Raw genomic sequence first — 22,435 nt, forward strand, 5'->3', positions numbered from 1 at the left:
AAAAGTGCATAATAAATCACGAGGCTTTTCTTTTTTTACAAAATTATATACACAGAAAAATAAAAACTAGCTAAAGAAACATACTTTATTTACTTGTTAATTGTTTTTTGTGCAATATATAATACAAATTTGTTATTAGTATAAATACGCTTTAGAAACATTATTTAATTTTCTCATACGTGTGAACCATAGAAACGATTAAAATAAGTGCCAAAAATGATATAAAAAATTCTTTTATCATAAAATAAAGAAATATATATTTTTTGTGTATAACGTCCAATTTCACAGTTTTTCGCGTGCAAACAGAGCGCGACGAAAATATTTCCAATTCTCAAACAATACACACAAAGAGTGAGGAGAAGAAGAAGGTAATAGCCCCGTTTTAGGTTTAGGTCGATTTTAGTTTTTGAGTTCATTCTCTCTTCTCCGTTCTCTTTACACACGTTTACGTTGCATCGCGCACGTAACAGATCGCGCGCGCGGCCGCTTCCGGGAAAGTGCAAATGGATTTTTAAATCACGACGCGCACCGCGGATTCAACATGGTGGCGATCAGCTGTCTTCTGTCACAATGACGGTCGCGAGCGAACCGATAAAATTTAATTAGCCCCGAACGGCGTCGAGCGTGCACGCGTTTACAGACGATCGCGGATTCGAAATCGCGGGCCGCGCAACGGACGGCAACGTGTGACACGTGTCGTCGTCGAATCCGTAACCTTTTCAAGAGTGACGAAGGCGACTCCGCCGCGAGGGCGAAGCGACGACGACGCGCCTCGCTTGAAGTGAGCGGCGAGTGTACGCACACAAAAAGCAATATGGTGACCGTCAGGGGACAGTCGTGAGCGCACACGGGGGATGTTTAATAATATTTATCGTTGTCGGCAACGTGCGTCGGTGAGCTCGAGTGATGAACTTGACGTGACCGAGGGCCTCTCGCTAGGCTAAAATAATCTAGGCACCATGTGCGATGTGTGCGTCGATTTTCACGATCTTCTGCTCTCCTGTAAGTGGATAATATTGCACCCACAGTAGCGTTGGCTCCCCCCGCCGATTCTTAACCTATCCAAGCGGATTTGCGTTCGCGACCCGAGATCTCGCCGACGGATTTCACCTCCGAGGAAGTCGATCTGGTGGAATGGCGACATGCCGCCGCGACGTGTCCTCGCTTCTTTGCTCTCGGGACGTCTCGTCCGCGTGAAACACGACCGAACGGAGTAGCGTCTTTATAACCTTAACCGTCGATGAGAGTTCTATTTCGTTCGAAGATCGAGGCCGAAAACGTCGAGACTCACTTCGTTCTTCCAGCGCGTTTCCACATCCGCGTTATTCTCCTAAACGAATAAATATAATATTTCGTTATATAATTTTCAACCGAACGTTATGGCGCTTTTTGAATTACGGTGGAGTTTTCGAACAAAAGCGGCACGTTTTCTTACGTCTATTTCTACCGATGTAGATTGACTTTAATCTCGATTTAACATTTTTTATGTTCTTCTAGCTTCGAGAATTAAAAAAAGGATGAAAAAGTATTAAACAAGTTAAAGTTATGCTACATTCGTAGAAATATAGGCATATTAGATGCATGGATTGTAGAACGATTTCCAACGAAGCTCGTCGAAAGATCTAGTAGATTCGAAAACGTTCATTCAATCATGATTGTCGAAAATTCTCCACTGGAAATTTTACGATTAATCTTTTAATACTCTAAGCGATATTGGCATTTGTGATTTTTTTAAATTCATATAAACTTATAGACTGAATTTTTTAATTCATTTATTTGTAAAATTTAAATTTTATATTTATTATTTTTAAGATTCTGTAAGTTTGTTAGATAACATTGGTTAACGTTTCTTTATTTATGTCGCGCAAGATGAAAGATTATTAAAAAAAAAAACGTTTTTGCAACCAGTATTTTAAGTTTGTACCGATTTTCTTTGTGGGGTCTGATAAATTATTTTTTTAGATGACGAACGTTCGTCGAAGGAGCAAGATGCATTGGCAACATTGTATGTAACAGATGTGGACACGACGTTGCATTATGTAAACCAGTGGGTGCAGAGGTACATTGAACAATCTAATTAATTTTAATACCTTTTTATGTTTGTTAATCTTTTCTTGATGCTAAGACTAACATATCAATTTATTGGAAAGACAGAAAGAATAATTTATAGATATATTTATACATAAGATATTTATAGATCATAATTAAAGAACAAAAGAAGCAGTCAAGAGGTGTAAACAAAGTAATGAAGATATCAATTAAAAAATTAGTCTAGATGTAAAGGTGTGTCATAACTCTACAAATTAAAAGCATTAAAAGAAGTTATTATTGTGTTGTAAAATTCTTGCATATATATATTCTTAGATTTTATATTTTTTCTTACTGAGAAATTAAATTGTTAATATGTAACAGTTGTATCACCTTTATTAATAAAAAATATTATAAATCGGCTAAGAACCTGTAGAAAATTGTCTCAACAACTTGTAATTAAAATCATGTCTTTACAGTCGATATTTGTAATGAATGTTTATTAACACCTCATAGCGAAAGGGTTAACTTTTATAATTATTTTTATATGTATTGTTAATGTAAATATTGATCAAGCAATATCATTTTTACGATTGTTTCTTCTTTTCTAGACAATGTATGTGCTGTTATCGTGAAATTAAAAATTTTGATCGATTTATAAGGCTAACTCAAAGTGTCGTACTCTGTACGTTACAACAGTTACAAGTTATACAGCAAAATGAACAGCAAGGAGATGTCGCTAAAGAGACACCTAAGGATGGAAAGGATGAGGAAGAGAAAAATAATAAGCGAAAATCTAACGACAATGCGGAACACGCGCAAGTGGAAATTCAGACGAAACAAGGATCGTGGTCTCAGTACGAAAAGGAAAGATTGTTTCATCTTCTTTCGAAAATTTTTTTACTCAACTTCCCTCTCTATATCGCAATGAAACACGGCGGTGTAATTAACCCTTTAGCTCCCGTCAAGGTAAAACTTTTGTACAAATTATTACTTATCTGCATTCTAGATCGATTAATAATATTGATTATTTTATAAATTAATAGGACGAAGGTGGTTATTGCGAGCCGCATGACCCCGAAGTACCGGCACCTCTGATCCGCGCGGTATCTATATTTTGCCATCAAGGAGGCTTTAATTTGGTATCCGCTTGTTTCGACATGGAAAGCACACTGCCTGTTAGCCTTGCGCATTCTATGGTTGCGGTTATTTGTAATCTGAAACTTTGGTTGAACTATGCCAGTGTCATTCAACTATTTATACCATTCCGCAGTCGTGTTATGAAGTATATGTGTCGTTTAGAGGACAAGGAATTGCGTACTCCAGCTGTTAGGACCATGGCAGGTATGTTTCTGAAATTAAAAAAACATACACGTACACTATATTGTTAATTTTTTAACATGGCTGCGTCTCCTGATTTTTGCATTTGCGAATATATAAATTGATTTTTTATTTCTATATGGACATCTACGTACATGATGTTTTTTTGTTGTTTAGATTTTATGTGGACTGCCGTGAAAGATCCGATAGATTCTGTATTACCAAGTTTCGATCGTGATGGGCTTGACTTGGCATTTAAATATTTTACTAGTACAACTCTGACTATGAGGCTGGCTGGAGTAGCTCAAATAAATGCTCATATTACCGCGTCTAATGAGGTCTGCAACAATGAGGCAGTTGCCGAGGTCGAACAAGTAGGACACGCGCTTGCTGCTTGGCTGACCGAGAACAACATCATAGCTCACATATTCGGACCAAACTTACATGTAGAGGTTATTAAACAGAGTCACATTATATTAAGTTTTTTGGCTATGGAAGGTAGAATTACATCCTCGGACATGGACACTATGTGGCAAGCGGCACAGTTGAAGCATTGCGGCCGTCCGGTGTACGATCTGTTGGCACCTTTAGTTAAACATCTGGCTCCTACTCCTGTACTTCACTTATACTCTCTGTTAGGCAAATTGGAACCTAAAGATCATACAGAGCAGAGCTTGTTTCTAGCTTCAGCTTTAATTAAATTTATTTGGACATCCGGCCGTTCCGCTTATCCAAGAGGTTTAGTAATGAAAAACAGAGAAATTTTAAGAAGTACCGGAAGTGGTGTTGGTGGAAGTAGCAGCAGTGATCCAAGCGGAATGGATGGTAGCAGCCCAGAGGATGATGAAGAGGAACCTAGTCCAACATTATCAGATGGACCATCACCTAGAAAACAACCCAGAAGCTATAGCAGTGATGGCGAAGGTATGTAACCCGTTAAATGAAATTTTGGTCTGTTTGTTTACAATTTGTTCGCACATTTGTAGGACATTATAAAGGAAAGGATCTGACAACTACTACCATCGAATCAAGTCTCAATGATATTGAAGGCCTGAATTCCGATAAGTTTGAATGCAACAGAGAATTGACCAAGGATTCCTCAAATGTCATTCGAGATGAGGTAAAGAGCAAACAGAGCGGATCTGATGCTGAAGCGGATACGGAGAAGTCTAATACGGAGGAAATGTTTGTACATGAGAAGAAAAAGCGAAAAATTCTGCGCAAACGAAAGAGACCACAGAAGCGTTCTTTAAGTGCCGTTGAGAAAACCTTGGAAGATATCGTTGGTCAAGATACGAAATCAAAAGATTTAGATGGGAAAAGCAGAACGGAAGATATGCTAAATAGTAGTCTAGATGCTTTGGCCACCTTGGACGAGCCAAAAAGCATCGATGCGTTGGATCGCGTTAAGCAACAAGCGATGGCTTTAGATCCAAATGAACAACAAGTTCCAACCACTGCAGCTTTATTGAGACGCAATAAAAATAAATATATGTCTATAGTAGGATACAACGTGGATCGAACGGCCGATTCGGGAGACAGTTCGCACGATGAAGACGACAGCGATGTAGCAGGTGTACTCGCTGCTGCGGATGGTCCTGGCGCGGTGATATCTGAGCTTGCTGGTTTGGTGCATGCGTCTGGTCCTACGTTTTTACCTTCAGGATTAGACGAGATGCTTTCCGATGAAGAGGGTTCATACAGTAGTAGAATATCAAACAAAAGTGAAAAAAACATGGCCGACTTTGACGGCGAAGAGAGCGGTTGTGAAGAGGAACTGGCTCAATTAGCCGCTCGTCATTTAACTGCTATCCAAATGCAAGCTTATCATCCTCATCATTCACATTCAACTATGACGATTAGAAGATCAGTCTGTCAGCAGTCTCAAGTACGAACCGCTCGACAAGCGGCCACGAGATTGAGCTCACAGTTTAATTTGGATACAGTTTGCAAGCCGGGTAACACGCTGCTATGGGATCTACTTCAGGACGATAAGATAGGTCAACTAGGAGAAGGTCTAGCCTTGGAAGCGGAAAAAGCGCTATGTAATCTTTTATGCTTCAATGTTGATCGCTTGATTCCGATGAAGTTCATAGAAGGCTGCTTGGAGAATTTGGCGACCAATCGTTCCGTGGTTATATCTCTAAGACTATTGCCGAAATTGCTCGCGAGTTTTCAACAATTCGGTGCGATGGACGCGCATACAATTACAACCTGGGCTGATCGTGAACGTGGCATGATGAAACATTTCTTTAACAATCTAAAAACTTACACTGGTACAGGACCGAAGAGCAATTTATATTCGCATCAAACGGAGATACAAGTTAGATTGCAATTCCTGTCATCAATTTTCTCGCCATTGGGTTCACCCGATTGCTTTCGCTTGAACCTAGAACAAGTAGATATATTGTGGCAGTGCTTATCACAGGATCCGGTTTGTGCAGATGAACTTTTCAGTTGGTTGCTTAGCCAAGCAAAATCTACGGAACAGCATGCTTTAGGGATGGACACGTTAAAACATCTGTGCATGCGCAAGTTACCAAGTCTACCACCAGAAACCATCAGTATGACAGGCCTGAGTCTGTTCCAACAGTTGTGCAACTTAGCACGCTTAGCCGCGGCGCACATGGATAGACCACTCAGAGATATAGATTCGGTGGGTATGGATTTTCTATGGCGAATTGCCTTAAAAGCGAAAAGCACGGACGTCAGTATGGCAGCCATACAATATCTCAACGGCTATTACATGTCACGACAGCTGACACAAGAGGCGGAATTTGTATCGCAATGTATGACGCATCTTGCGGCGGCCAGTGCCGATCTTGAAACTAACGAGGAAGCAAGTCTACGTTGTATACAGCGTGCTTTGCTTTTGCTGAGGACGCATTTGGAAGCCTTTCGAAAACGCTATGCTTATCATTTGCGTCGCTGGGTGTTGGAAGGTAGAGGTGCTGCTAGTCACGTAGCTATGAACACATCTGAGAAAGGCCAACAATTAAGAATTTTTGTGCAGCCCGCTGGCATACCGGAAAAGACGAGTTTCACTCTTCTTAATACCGACTATGTAGCAGATTTGCGGGCTGAAGTCGCTAAATGGTGGGACGACACGCAGAATGCTCAAGAAAAATCAGCAGTTTCCGCAAATGCCGCTCAAAATGGAGGATCGGTTTTAGGATCGTTGCTTACCGACGGCCCTATCAGAATGATTACCCAAGGTCAGGAATTGACTATCGAATTTGACGAAAAAACCTTGCAAGAGATGGGCTTCAAAGATGGGCAATTGGTATTTATTTCACCCGGCGCCAGTAGAGGGAATGGTGGTCGTTGTAGCAAACGAGATATGGATTCACCTTCATTATTACCACCTCCTCCTAGAGAGTCCTTGCCGACTTTATTATTACTTCGACCGCAGTATTTCGAGCAACTGTTTACGCTTATGAGAACACTCAGCGCCATGAAAACGACATTGAAAGGAGGCCAAGAAATTCCTCATACGAAGGCACAAGTGCTCTCGAGAAGAGTTTGGGATACACTCACCTTATTACCCACAAGTCCAACATTGTTGCGAGGTTTTCAAAAACTCGGTGAAACTTCTCTTCAGGAATTACTTGATCCAGCGAGTCCGCAAAAGTTGATGTATTCGCTGTACATAGTCGAGTCCCTGAGTCGTCGAGGTGCGACGAATCAGCCATCGTCCAGCAATCCCACTGCATCGACAACAGTGCACGAAGGTGGTGGCGACGCGGATGACAATCATGACGATAAGGAAAAAGATGTGGCTTGGTCCACTTTGTTCGTGCAATACGGTGGACTCCGGCATCTTTTTGACATCTTTATGTCAGGTTGCTTGGAGCAGGGAGATGGTAGTGAGTGGCAACAGGATTGTCTCGCCAGTCTATTAAAGCAACTTTGTTATCTCGGTGTCATAAAAGAAGAGAAAAAACGTAATAAAGGAGACAAACCATTGCTAGTGCCCAAGCTCAGCGAAGCAATGTTGAAAATGATGAATGTCGACACAGTGATGCCAAGAATAACGAGCATTTTAAATGATGCTTCGTTACCGCTTGATCCAAATCACTACAAGACTGGGCTTTTTGGCCGATCCCAAGTGATACATTATGCCATGGCACTACTAGTTTGTTGGGTGCACAGTGATCCGGCGGTCAGACAATATTTGTTCTCGTCATCCGAGCCGTTTGGAAAAACGTGGCTGCGCAGATTGATATTGGAAGATCCTGAGCCGGCAGTGAGACGCGAAGTATGTACGGCTCTATACAGATTATGCTTGGGTAGCACTGGCGGCCAAGATAGCTCAGATGATAACTCAGATCAGATGCCAGGATTGATCGTACCCATGTTAAATACTTTACTAGAGCATCTTGTGATCGCCGAAGCTATGCAACCTTCTCATCGTAAGCCAGATTTACCACTGCACTTACACACCGTTTTAGACGAAGGAAAGGAACCTTATGGACCAGCTTGCAAAGACTATTTTTGGTTGGTATGTCGTTTGGTAGATTCTCTTCCAGACGAGGCAATTCGAGAAAGCTCAGCTGATGACACCTCCGGTACTACGGTCGATCTCGAAGCGCTGGCCATTCAGGTAATTGACTCCGTGCTTAACAGAGAACATCTAGAGACGCGACATAATACGGTGGAGGATGACGCTCTAGTCGGATTAATCAATCTCACATGTAACATAATGACGCACAATCCACCTTGTAAGCAGGGTAAGATCGGTCAGGATTTATTAAATCAAGTATTTGATTTCCTGTTTGCCTTGCCTAGTCCACGAAGTAAGCACGTACCCAAGTGTAAGAGCCAAGCATCCAGATCGGCGGCTTTCGATCTCTTAGTCGAGTTGGTGAAATCTGCGCCCGACAATTATAGGATTTTACACGAAAAACTACTTGTCCAGCACCGTCCAGGACCACATTCCCCGTATCCATGGGATTATTGGCCTCACGAAGATGGACGTTCGGATTGTGGCTATGTAGGCCTGACAAATCTAGGCGCGACATGTTACATGGCTAGTTGTATGCAGCATCTATATATGATGCCACAGGCGCGCATTTCTATACTGGGCGCTGATTGCAGTCGTGCGAATAAGCACCAGTTGACCTTACGAGAACTACAGAGAATGTTCGCTTACTTGTTGGAGTCGGAAAGAAAAGCGTATAATCCAAGAAGTTTTTGTCGCGTATATACAATGAATCACGAGCCACTTAACACTGGTGAACAGAAAGACATGGCCGAATTTTTCATCGATTTAGTTTCCAAATTGGAGGAAATGACATCCGACCTAAAGAATTTGGTTAAGACATTGTTCTGCGGTGTGATATCTAACAATGTCGTCTCGCTTGATTGCGAACACGTTAGCAGGACTTTAGAGGAGTTTTATACCGTCCGATGCCAAGTAGCAGATATGCGAAATCTCTATGAGAGCTTAGACGAAGTCACGGTCAAGGATACCTTGGAAGGCGACAACATGTACACGTGCTCGCAATGCGGTAAGAAAGCGCGGGCCGAGAAGCGAGCATGCTTCAAGAAACTACCGCATATATTGTGTTTTAATACAATGCGCTATACCTTTAACATGGGCACCATGCTAAAGGAAAAAGTCAACACGCATTTTAGTTTTCCACTTAGACTGGATATGTCCGGTTACGTTGAGAAGAAGCTCATGCCACAACACTATCAGGACGAGAAGAAAGCAGCGTCCGAAAAAAGAAAATCTGAGAACGATGGACATTCTAAGTCGGATGATGCAGAGAAAGAGGAGGATGATGTGGAGCATTATCAGTACGATCTAATTGGCGTAACCGTTCATACAGGAACAGCGGACGGTGGACATTATTATAGTTTCATCCGAGATCGCACATCTCCCAACAAAGACAAATGGTTTTTGTTCAATGACGCAGAGGTTAAACCATTTGATCCGAATCAAATCGCCGCCGAATGTTTCGGCGGCGAGATGACTAGCAAGACGTATGATTCAGTGACAGACAAGTTCATGGACTTTAGCTTCGAAAAGACCAACTCGGCGTACATGTTATTTTACGAATGGTGCGCCAATCCTGGCGAGCAAGCGAAAGAGGAAGAAGCGACCGTCTCGAGTCCAGCCGCTGATAATACTGATAGTAATACCGGGCGATCCTCATCGTCTGCACTGATGCGCAATAATATGAATAAATTACCACCATTGGAACTCAACAAGGAGCTCGAAGATTGGATTTGGCAGGACAACATGCATTTTCTACAAGACAAAAATATATTTGAGCATACGTACTTCGGATTTATGTGGCAGATATGCGGGTACATACCGCAGACGTTACTTTCCGTACAGCCAGATATCACGGAGATGTCTGCGGAGTTATCCACGTCTTTCTTCATGGAGACGTTCATACATGCTAAGGAGAAGCCGACGATGGTGCAATGGGTGGAATTGCTGACGAAACAGTTTAACGGCTCGGCCGGTGCGTGTGCGAGATTCCTCGAGCAGATGGCCGGCGATTCGTGGTGGCCTATTCAGATTCTAGTCAAGTGTCCTAATCAGATGGTTAGGCAGATGTTTCAACGGCTATGCATTCATGTAATTCAACGATTGCGCGCTACACAGACACCCTTGTACCTTCTCTGCGATGAAGAGAACGATGTCAGCACCGTTGGCACACGATCTTGCGTTACACGTTTCGTCAGAATGTTGTTATCACTCATGGAACACGCCAAGCAACACCTTAAGCATCTCACCGAGTATTTTAGCTTCTTGTACGAATTCAGCAAGATGGGCGATGACGAGGCTGTTTTCTTAATCAGAGTGCAAGCCATTTCCACGATGGTAAATTTTTATCTCGGGCATAAGACGCACGAGTTCGTTGACGCGGTCAGCGAAGAAGAAGAAGAGGAAGAGATCGTGACCGTGCCTTCGGAAAAACTTCGACCCGCTTCGTTGGATAAAATGATCACACTAATAGCATATCTGGTCGAACGCAGCAGAGGACAAGATCATAGATTAGCGCTATCGCAATCTGACCTAAGTGCTGTAGCAGGCGGTAAAGGCTTTCCTTTTCTATATCAGCAGACGCGAGATGTTATAAATCTCACTCAAACAAGGAATTTGATTCATTCGTTGTGCCGTTGGAATGATAGATTGGCAATACATGTAGTAACAATGATATTTCAGGCGATAATGAAGCACACTGATGTGTGCCAACCATTCTTTAAATTGTTAACGTTGCTGACGGAAAGTTCAGGTTTGAGCGGACTGCCGTGCATGACTCAACTGATTCTTGGTAGAGTATGGGAAGCGGCAAGAGTCGCTCCGCACGGTGCACTCGAGTGGCTAGCTCTTGCAGTCACAAGGAGTAAACTTGCCCATGCCTGGGTACTGCAAGAGCTCAATACGTGGCTGCAACATTACCTTCTCGAGCACTCCAATCAAAGAGTTCGCTCAGCCGCCGCCTTTTTATTAGTATCTTTAGTTCCATCTACGCATTTTAGACAAGGTTATCGTAGTGCTCATCGCCTTGGTTTAGGCTGCAATACGTCTAGAGAACTTCAACTATCACCCGAAGCTACATTGATATTGCATCAGATATTTACGGCACTCTTGAGACTGCTTCAGCCCGCAAGACATTACATCGATATACAAACTCACGGTACAATGAAGCTCACTGCCTACTTTGCATTGCTCACATACTGCGTAGTCTCTAAGACCGAAAAATTAATGGTGAGTAGATCAATACGAAATTACCTTATAGCTTCAGCGAGGAGGTCAACAAATTTAATATACGTTCATGTGTAATTGTGTATGCTTATTTTGTAGTTTGGTCAATATCTTAACGATCTGTGGACACTTTTCCATCCGAAGCTATCGGAACCAAGCATTCCGGTGCATCATAATAAGCAAGCAGTACTTTTGTTTTGGTATCACGTCTGTTCTGACTGTCCAGAGAACGTTGCTATGATACTTCACAATCCGCATATAACTAAAAATATAGCATTTAATTACATATTGTGAGTGTTGCAATCTTATCATTATGCTCTTTGTATTTATTTGTATATCACAACGATTATGCATTAATTTTAAAATTACATTATTTGAGAATAATATGCAATATAACGATATGATATATTACCTCATTTTGAACATTATAATTTAAAGTTTTTAATCGAATGTGAAATGTTAATATTTAACGTAAAAATACTTATTTCTAAAATATTGTATTTCTAGTGTTACCTTTTTATTGATTTCAGAGCTGATCACGAAGATCAGGATGTCGTGTTGTTTAACAGAGTTATGTTACCCGCATATTACGGTCTTTTAAGACTTTGTTGTCAACAATCGCGCACATTCACAAGACAGTTGGCCGCGCATCAGAATATTCAATGGGCTTTTAAGAATATTACTCCCCATCCTACTCAGTATTCAACTGTAAGCTTTTCATAAATTAAGCTTTGTATTAAAGATGGGCATTATTTTTTCATAAATTCTGATTCATTATTAAAATAAAAATTTACTTCTTTTAATGATTTTTTCTTTTTTTTATATACAGGCAGTGGATGAATTATTTAAATTGATGCAGCTATTAGTTGCGAGACATCCTGATCAAACGGAACAAGAAGAAGCAGAGATTGCGTCTTTCAGAAGAGGCACGTTGTCCTCCTATTTACAAGGCCTTGATGGTCGTTCGTGTTGGGCAACTCTCATTTCTGCTTTTCGGTACGTTAAAAGACATAAACGATACGATCAAATGTACTATAAACACGTTGATTTGATGTTAATATTAAAAGTCCAAAAGCGTAATATAACGACCATCTATGTTTTTTGTTCTTTAGAATTCTCATTGAATCAGATGATGATCGTTTGTATGTTGTCTACAATGGTGGCTTAAGTATGGCTCTCGAAGCTTTTCATATGCTACATATCATGTATCACGAAGCGACGGCGTGTCACGTTGCCGGCGATCTAGCCGAGTTGATCGCTATTATCGTCGAACTTGTGCGATGTGTCCGTACCGCAAGGGATGGACCAGACGCTAGAAACATTTTGGCTAATTGTAAGGAATGGCCCGATATATTACGTAAATTAGCGACACTACTGAACACGTACAACCCGCCGGATATGAGAAATCTGGCTATAGATCTTTTGAAAGAGCTTGTCATGCTCGTTCCTGCCGAAGCAATACTGATCCTAGCACCGTTGCTCTCACACTGCCACGCAGCTCTTCAGGAGTCTCATGCTGCTGTCCCTCCCGGACCGTACCTCCCGAGAAGATCTACTCCACCTGGAAAGATGCCTACGAGACCCGCCAGGCCAATGGTACAAATGGCGGTACCTCACTCTCAATTGGAAGCGTCAAAAGGAGTAGATCCGGAGTATGACAGCGCCCTGCTTGAATTTTATTTACCTTATCACGAACTCATAGACGTAATGTGCAGATTAGCGATTAATAACGATTGTATGACAGATTCGTTAGTGAATTTAAGCGCTATGCTTGGATTCGAAGGTGAGTACCATACAAGGTAATGCGCGCGAACACGCGATTGTGATTTGAATCCTAATTTATTTATACTCTTAGGTGTACCTTTGCACTTGGCTCTGTTTCCGAGACTGTGGTTGGACGTGCACGCCGCTACGCACATAGACAGAAAGCACATCGCATCTCTCCTTTGTTCTTCCTACACAGTGGATTACGTGGATGCTGTGTTATTGGATGAGAGATCGTCTTTGGGAGTACCGGCGATACACGCCTTCCTAAAAACTTTCTTTCCGAAGCTGGCCAATCATGTGTTGACTGAGCAAACATGTTTACTCATCGACAATCTGGTTAGCTCTTTGACGACGATGGTAGAAGCAGTGGACGTTGAGGCATCGGCGCATAGACTGACCGGTGATTTACGCGCCTTGGCTCTCGTTTATAGCAGTAGCACGAGACTGAAACCACCCTCCAGCTTGCTACCTGCTTTAGAGACCTTATTGTCGCGAACTCGGACTATTACAGTAAAGGAGAATCGTTCGTCGCCGGAAATAGAAACACCCTCGAAAAGACGGAAATTGTGCAGCGATAACGAGCCGACCGACACGGATTTATGTGCGCCGATCAAGGACATCGACACGGAGAACAACATCTCCGAGACAGAGATGGACAAAGCGGACGCAACAAATGATACAATGTCTTCCGATTCCGGGGACGATAAGGTCGCCGCCACCGCCAGACACAAGTCAGGCAATGTTCAGGCGGAGGCTATCGCCACTAGCATCAGCGATTCTGTGTCGCCGCCGAGTTTGGTTACCACCGCTAATAGTTGTACAAATCAATTGCGTTGCTCGTTGACCAACGTCTCGTGGCTCGAAATGCTGGAGAAGACCATTGTCGATCTTCAAACGATCGTGCAAGTGCAAAGCAAGACTAATTAATCGCGTGTGATCGGTGGGATGCAGGCGGAGTGCTCTCTAGACAGCGTAACGTACGGAACTAACGACCAATTCTACGAAACCTGTAACTGCATGTGATCCTTTATGCCGATAGAATTTAAACGGTGTGTCTTCTGCGCTCCTTCGAAATCGGATATAACTTAGTACATATTGTATTGTATGTATATGTATCTCGAAGCCGCGATTTACTTTCCAAATATAGGAGAATAAGATATTTTCGTTACTCGACATAAGTTACATTCGAATATGAAGTCGGGGAGTTGCGTATCGCCGTCGTATCTGAACTTAAATAATAATTTTCATCTAAACGTTCGTTAGTGCTGTGAGATAAAATTACTCGTCTCTCCTAGCAGAAGCACGATGCGCGCACTTTAATGTGCAATAACATCGTAAACCATCCAGTATTCAGAAAGCGCAATGTGTGTGGTTTCAATTAAACCTTAAGATACTTTAAACACGCTATATCTCTCAGAAAACTGTGTTGACACCCTAATTATTTCGACGATTTCGCGCTATATTTGTGTATGAAAGGAATCACAGGGTTTTAAAAAATTATTAAAGTAAACATATAAGAGAGAGTGATTCGATGACTGGTAAAAATTTGTTTTTATATACTCATTGCTGATTTGCTCGTTTTTGTTTATTTTAACGTATACACGATGAAAATATATATTGTGATAAAAAATCAATATTTCATAATATATATTGATTTTAGACAGAAACATTATCTTTCAATTATGGTACATCGAAATTTTTACTTTAAATATTATTTTCTAAAACTAATATTTTTCCAAGATCAAACCGTCATATTTTACGTAGTCCATTTTGTAATATCTATTATTCTATTTGTACTATTTATTTATCAATCTAATAATTTCAGAAAAAATTTATTAAATTTTGGTCTATCTTCTGAGCTGTTTTCCCTTCGATACAAGAACAAATATTTCTGTTGATGCGCAATCGATCGTTAGGAAAGAGAGGTAAAATGAGAGAGTTTATTAATCCATACGAATAATTATGATTAGTTTGAACTTAATGCAAAACTTAATCCATACCTAAGAGATCTGTAATTCATTAGAAATCTAAAGTGCTTAACGAATCGACACCGTAGGATTGTCGTTATTTTTGACTTGGCGCGTTTTGGTGATCGTGTGATGGCATCGTGTGATCGGCCTCACTTCGCTCTCGTTACTCGCGCCGCTTATATGCCAAGCTAAAAATTGTTGCAGACGCTTGTTGCAAACAATTACAACTTTTCTACAACCAGCAGCCGACTTTCTCAAAATTAAAGACATCTCACATCACAAATGAACAATTACTCTTGAAAAACTTCCAGTAAATGCTAAACATTCAAGCTGACATATCTATTTCTTATTCAAGATACACTGCGGTCATTTTCAGCGTTTTCATAATCGTCGAGCTTTACCAATTAAAATGGCACTAAGATACCATCTCGTTCAATCACGATTCCTGAATCTTCGCTGCACTCATTGAATTGAGATAACAAAAGCCAGAAATTGCGTTAATCATACTCGTTCTATTGTCACATTTTATAAAAATGTATTGGATACGTATCATGGAACAAATTCATTCCGACTTTGTTCCATGATAAGTACTTTGATCTACAGAAATCTCATTATCCTCTATAATCAATAATAGTGTAAATCGTTTTATTGTTTCTCTAAAATTTAATGGTATTCTTCCAAGTTCCTCCGAAATTGAATATAATTCTTAGTAATATTTTTGGTATAAATACAAAGAGAAGTTTTCATTTATTTAGTGTTTCTCTACTTACTCATGTATTTCTTTATAATAAATATTAAGCAAGATTAGGGAAAGAAAAAATACATTAAAATGTGATATAAGAATATAAATAATTCTAAAATATGTTGAAATGATTTAGTTCTGTCATTTTTCTTTTCTTATATTATAGCTAATTTACGAAATTGTTCCCTTTATACAATAATCCAACACAGATTAACTGCAAAAATTCTGCAGAAATCGCCTTCGATTCCGTTCGATCTCTTACTTTACTTTATTTACTATCGAAAAGATTAAAGAAATAAACAAGGTTTGTTATATTTTGACGTTTACCACAAAAATATTATCTCAATTATAGGATACGCAAGAAAAAAAAGATTGACGTAATTTCTTGCTTATGACGCTATGATAATCGTAATACCATATGTAATACGAATGCAATTTATCAGAATCGATCAAGAGTTTGAAAAAAAGCTTGCAGAGAAGAAGATAGGAGATGCGCTAATTATCTTTTAACTCGGCGTTATCAAGGTGGAGCACGACAAATATTATAAACGTTATTTTCATAATTGTTCTCTGTCTATCATTGTAATTAAAAAACAATTTAATAATTTTAAATCATATTGTAGACCAAATTATAAATATATTTTGGATCCAAGGATCAAAGTTGATTTAAAATACATATATATAGTAAAAATTTCATTAGTGTTTAATGAAGTTTCATCCTAATAATAATTTTTCCTGTGCTACATGTTTTTATCTTGATAATGCTGACGGTAAACTTTTTCTGCATTATCATCAACGCTCTCGTTCTCTAAATGTTTCATAAGCGATTCTGCATATGCTCCAGATCCAAGAACACGGACGCACGACGATTGATAGGCAAAACGCTTATCCGCTTGACGTATAATTGTCTTAAATGTCGCTACATTTCGATATACTTGTAACGAAAATGAAGGAGGAATGTTGGCTCTCTTTCTCTCTCACGCTGTCTCTGTCTATTTCTGCCTCTCTCCAGGCGATGCGATCACTTTTATCATATATATATTCGACAATCGATTTAAAATTTAAATGTATCGCATGTACGAACTCGTATGTGATGAACTTTAGTCATGGCACGATCATGTAATAAGGCATCATTCCCAATCAGCACATAATATTTAAAAAATACTTTTTAAATATTTATTTAGTGTAAAAATGTTAAATAAATGTTATAAAATATTATATAAAATATTTAAAAAATATTTTTAAATATTTATTTAGTGTAAAAATATTAAATAAATATTTAAAAATGTTTTTTAAATATTGTGTACTGATTGGGTTTATTCTCTTTCAGTTATGCTCTTGTACGTTTCCTGCGTTGAAAATTAGGAAGAGAAACGTGTGGTGCAAGCAGGATTATAAGTAAATTATTGATTGCGATTAAATTTCACGAACTGTACATTTATATTTGACTGTAACTCTTAATATGATCAATACATCGAATCGGTTGGTTTTAATTGCATCAACGTTACGGTGTGTAACATTTTCTCAGCTCTGTGAACACTTGTCTAGTGAACGCACCATTTCTATTCATCCTTGCAACATTAATAAGGATATCTGCATATGTGTACACGCGCATATATTCACAGTAAACTCTCGGCAGATTTTAATTCTGGAGCTGAAAAGTTTCACATCGATAGATCTCAATGACGTATATAAAGTGTATCCCAAAATCATTGAATATTTTTAGTTGCTTTGACTAATTTGAAATCGCATCTGTTTTTTTTACAAAAATGTCAACAAAGAAAATGTTATCTAATTTTCCAGATATCATGTATAACAAATTTTTAATTAAATATCTCTAAATGTGTTTCAATTAAATAAAAAAAGACATCTCAAATTGAAAATATAATTTTGTTATCTAAACTTTCTTCAGAGTTTGTAAGAAGCCTTTGTTTGTAATCGTCTTCAAATTTTAAATTAAAAGACATTTACAAACTATCAAAAAAATTCATTATCGAGTGGACATTTGGTGAGTTTGGGATATTTATATATACATTGTATATGTGTACAGGATGTTCCATTTTAAATGTCTACCCTAAAATATATTAAGAAGATAATTATATTAATATGTCATATATATTAATGTTACATTTAGTAAATATTATATTAAGTATTTTGAGAATAAAGCATTTTTGAAACAAAAATCCAATTAAGGCATTGCTTGGTTTAAAAGAGAATGTAATGAAGTAGAAATTAAGTAACTTAGTTCTTCTAGACGATGCGTATATTTAAATATATTTTTCGATATTTTGAATAGGCATTTAAAATGGTGCGTACTTGTACAGGCATTTTGACTTAATAAAAATGGGATTTAAGCCACATTTGTATGTAAAGAAAGCGTCTATAAAAGCATTTACAAATACTGTAACGATTAAACGCCATAATAACACATTAGCGCCTATGTGCCCTCCGCATTGTGATGTCGAGAACGATTTGTAAACGTATGGAAACAAAAGGCACTCGCGATGACGTGATTATCAAGATTGTATAAAAAAATATTTGAGCGCGTTGTTGTGATTCTCTTTACTTTCCCGGTTGCGATTCTATTCATTTCTTACTACGGAATTTTCATCGAAGTCATCTCGCCAGATTCGCATCTTCAATGTGTATCTAACAAATATTCATTTCCGTGTTCATTATCTCATTAAGATATATAGTTTTTCGAGCGATAAATATAATAAAAGTCTCTTCATTTTAAAAAATAAAATGCCTGTTATGCTATGCAACCTGCATTAGAAATATAATACAGTATATTTTGTGTATTGTATTTTATGTTATTGCATATGTATATTTATAACGATAATAGCAAAAATAGAATGTGGTCTATTCCGTTTATTAATTATAGATCTGGGAAACGGGTGTAATATAATGTGAAATTCGAGAATGAAATATAAAATCTTACGGACTCTGAAAATTTTTCTTAGAATTCTTCATAGGTATAATATGTGTTTCAGATATAATTTTTTATAATACATATATTTTATAATTCTTTTTTAGTATAAATTAGAACATTTTTTTAAAGTGTTGAAAAAAATCTAATATTTATATACTAAACTTAATTTATTTTAGAATTTTTTAGACATGTATGTGTGAATTCTTAAATATTTCAAAATTTCTAAAATTTTTCAATTTATAATTTCCAAAGAAATCTTAATCTGAAAAAATTTAAAGTTTTTTTTTCTTAATAGAAGAATTATATATATATAATATATATATATACATATATATGTTCAGAATTCAGTTAGAATGCTTAAACAAGGTTTCTAGATCACTCGATACATTACGTATTATTTCGACTTTTATGCGATGTTGAGAAGATAATAAGAAATGTGTTTATATATGGGGCATTCCACGCCAAGTGGACCACCCATTTTGCGAAGTTTGGATTTCGTTCATATTGCTTGAACTTGAACAGTTTGATGAATAAAGACTGTATGCCGAATAATATACCTGTAGGCCAACTATGGTTGCTGAACTACATATAGAGCCGTCAATTTTTGGGCTTTCTCGTCGCAGCGCTCTTTTCGCTTGTTATTAGTGGGCATGAAAGGCAAGTTTGGAAACGAAATGTAGACGTTTCCTTATAAAAAATTGAACGCTCTTTCACATAAGAATACTCTTTTTTCGATCAGACCGATTTATGACGATGTTTGTCAGTTTTGAAGTTTTCAAAATGGTGGCGCGCCTAAAAGGCCAGTCTTAATTTTCTTTTAATATAGTTCAAAATGTAGCCCCAGGGCCCCTATTCCATAACTCTTAACGCAAGTTTCGTTATCGTTATAACGCCACTGCGCAGCTTTTTATTATAATAAAAGAGCTCCTTTTAGAGGAACAAAGTAGAGACCTGGGGCTACATTTTGAGCTATATTAAAAGAAAATTGAGACTGGCTTTTTAGGCGCGCTGCCATTTTGAAAACTCCAAAACTGACAAACATTGTCTTAAACCGGTCTGATCGAAAAAAGAGTATTCTTATGTGAAAGAGCGTTCAATTTTCTATAAGAAAACGTCTACATTTCATTTTCAAACTTGCCTCTCATGCCCACTAATGACAAGAAAAGAAAGCCCAAAAATTGGGTGGCCATTTGGAATGCCCCATATATACCTATATACAGGGTGTCCCAGTAACTCAGTTACAAGGCAATATCTCTGTTACCGTTAATGATACGCGAAAATGTCTAAGGAAGAAATTGTTTGGTTCGTTGTGTGGGGAACATGTATTGGTCACCTTGTTTCTTTTCTAGGTGGAGGCGCTAAAAAGGTATGAAGGTCACCTTCACTTTTTTAAATGGAATTATGTTTTTTTTTTAGATAACCTGATTCCTCTAATTATTTTGCATATAAAAGTATTAATGTAGAGATACCAAAAAACCAATAATTTTCGAGATATTTTACATTTTATTTTGATACATATTGACACAAAATGTTAAATAACTCGTAAACTACGTTGACTTTTTGATTATCGTATCTTAATACTTTCGTGAACAGAATAATGAGATAAATCGAATGGTGTAAAGAAAACACATAGTTCCGTATTTAAAAAATTATCCATTTTGTATACATATTTTTTTTAAAGCAACTATGTATTTTCTTTACACCATTTTATTGAAATAAGAAAATATATAATTTCATAAATATTATATAAATATAATTGTAAAAATATTTTAATTAAAGATCGGTACACGATGCTTGTTTTCCTGTAGATTGCTTGCGTTTTTGAAAATTATTAGAATTGTATGACAGAGAATTAACGTATATTTTTAGCTAAAACGTAAGCAATTCAACAGAAAAGCACAAGCATTATGTTCCGCAGATTTAAAATATTAATATAAACAATAAAAGGTTCTGTTATACAGATTACGTTTAAGAAAACAATTACTATAATGATTATAATTGTAAAAAGTATCTAATAATAATTTTATCAAATTAAAAATGAGATAATAATTTTTATGCATCTAAAATAAAAATAATCAACTAAAAATGAGATAAAAGAAATTTTAAACGTAATATAATAACAATAAGTTAGAAAACAAAATTTTTTCACTTGTTTCATAGCAATACCTGGAACAAATAAACTAAGATCAAAAGTGCTTCCAAGAGAATAGATAACTACAACAGGGGTGCGTTCAGAAATTATACTCAGATAATAATTCTTGGGTGCATTTTTGATATAATATACGTAACGTAAACTATAGCCTATAGAGTTACTTAAGAAAGATATCGTTCCTCGGTTCACTTAATCTTTTTCACTTTTTCACTTTTTTCACTATTACACTATTTTATTTCCACAGACTTTCCAGTCACAAACTAGAGTTTCTCTAACTAACACAACTCAAACAAACGACAATTATATACTAATTTCCTTCAAATTTGAGCTTTATAACCACATAAACATAACAGTATATTTAAACGGAAGCTTTTAAATGGTCCTGACAAAGAGTGATAGAGAGAATAAGAAGAAGTGAGATAGAAGTTTAGATGGCGTTACTGGGGAACTTACCCATTTCGCGCATACGCACTCCATTTTTGCCAACATAAAATCGGGAGAGTTGCCATACTGTATATACTGTGGCTCGAGTTAGTTTAATTTCGTAAGCGGTACTCTTGTTATCAACCTTAGCTCGCTAGTCTGTAAATTTGCTCATTCCACCATGAAATTTGCTTGTAATAAAGCTTAGTCAAAAGACAGTCGTCGAACCATTTCTCATTATTACAAGTTGCGGCATTCTGCGCTCGTAACAATAATGTCTGTGGATGGCTCGAGAATATTATGTGCAAAGTGTTTGAGAGTCACGTGGTTCATGTAACATTTTTTTTTTCTAAAAAAAAAATCAAAAACATGGATTTCGCGTATTGGGATGATAGTGACAGTGACAGTGAAGATGAGATAACATATTTAAACGATAAATATAAACAATCAAGCAAAACGTGTATTACGTGTTACGTAAAATCTACAGAAAAAAAACAATGATGATCGAATATCACCAGTGCAGATCCTTCGCGATCGAGAGATGCACGGTGAGCGCATTGTGAAAAATGTATTCTTTGATTATTGGCCCATTTATTATTGGTCCTTGCGCGTTCGACGAAATGTGTATACGCGGTTACGAGACAAATACAAGGACGATAACTATGAAAAGAGAATGTCACACATCGGTGCAACATACTACCAACGACGACAATAAGAACTATGATTGGGTGGAGAAAATCTTAAAGAAACTCGACAGTTGCAATTACAGATGCATTAGGATTATCGGAGACAGTAAGAAGAGTGCCGAAGTAGTGTTGACAGATAATATATCTGTGCCTTTCAGTTATGGAAGTGATTCTGCCATTAAAGAACTATCTTTTCAGTGTGATAAATATCATGGTGAAGTGTGCCGTGAGAGTGGCTTAATCTACATGTACAATCAGAAGGTGATGGACCTGTATGGCATTGTAGATATAGAGCGACATTGCAGCGCCTGTGAACAAAGAACATGCAAGTGCTCCGAGTAACATTTTTCTAAAAAAAAGTGTGAAAAATGGAAAACCACAAGCGAATGGAATGCAAACTATTGGAGCAGTGCAACCGCGTCGTCGCTACCTTGGTGGAGTGTTTCATGTGGATGCGACGAGTGCATCGAGCAGCTTGAAAAATCTCTGTCGCGCCAAGCTTCCATTGGGCTCGCCGTTGGGCACAGACAATCTATGGTGGCGAGAATCACGCGACTCGCAGAGACTCAATTAGAGTGACGGACTGACGGCTCGTGCACGTGGGTGGCTGATCGCGCAGACGCGAACGATAGAGCTCTCGTTTGGCGCGAGATCGACGCCGCGTTCGAGAATCGTATTCTGACTCGTGT

The 22,435-nt window shown here is 38.2% G+C and overlaps 1 protein-coding gene across 1 annotated transcript; it reads left to right on the forward strand.

Moving 5' to 3' along the window:
- The first annotated feature begins 959 nt into the window (after nucleotides 1-959).
- Nucleotides 960-14,270, forward strand: puf (ubiquitinyl hydrolase 1 puf). Its single transcript, XM_018538069.1, has 11 exons — nucleotides 960-1,002; nucleotides 1,963-2,059; nucleotides 2,640-2,997; nucleotides 3,075-3,372; nucleotides 3,526-4,272; nucleotides 4,335-11,077; nucleotides 11,174-11,364; nucleotides 11,605-11,782; nucleotides 11,904-12,070; nucleotides 12,187-12,857; nucleotides 12,930-14,270. Exons 1-11 carry the CDS (start codon nucleotides 960-962, stop codon nucleotides 13,766-13,768), a joined length of 10,332 nt encoding a protein of 3,443 aa, XP_018393571.1. The 3' UTR covers nucleotides 13,769-14,270.
- Nucleotides 14,271-22,435: the final 8,165 nt, after the last annotated feature.

This window comes from Cyphomyrmex costatus, unplaced genomic scaffold (assembly GCF_001594065.2).
Source record: "Cyphomyrmex costatus isolate MS0001 unplaced genomic scaffold, Ccosl1.0 scaffold192, whole genome shotgun sequence".
Classification (NCBI taxonomy): Eukaryota; Metazoa; Arthropoda; class Insecta; order Hymenoptera; family Formicidae; genus Cyphomyrmex; species Cyphomyrmex costatus.

Coding starts and splice junctions, on each gene's coding strand:
- puf (XM_018538069.1), top strand. CDS start 960: ATGTGCGATGTGTGCGTCGATTTTCACGATCTTCTGCTCTCCT. Junction 2,060..2,639: donor GTAAACCAGTGGGTGCAGAG/GTACATTGAACA, acceptor CTTCTTTTCTAG/ACAATGTATGTGCTGTTATC. Junction 4,273..4,334: donor CTATAGCAGTGATGGCGAAG/GTATGTAACCCG, acceptor GCACATTTGTAG/GACATTATAAAGGAAAGGAT.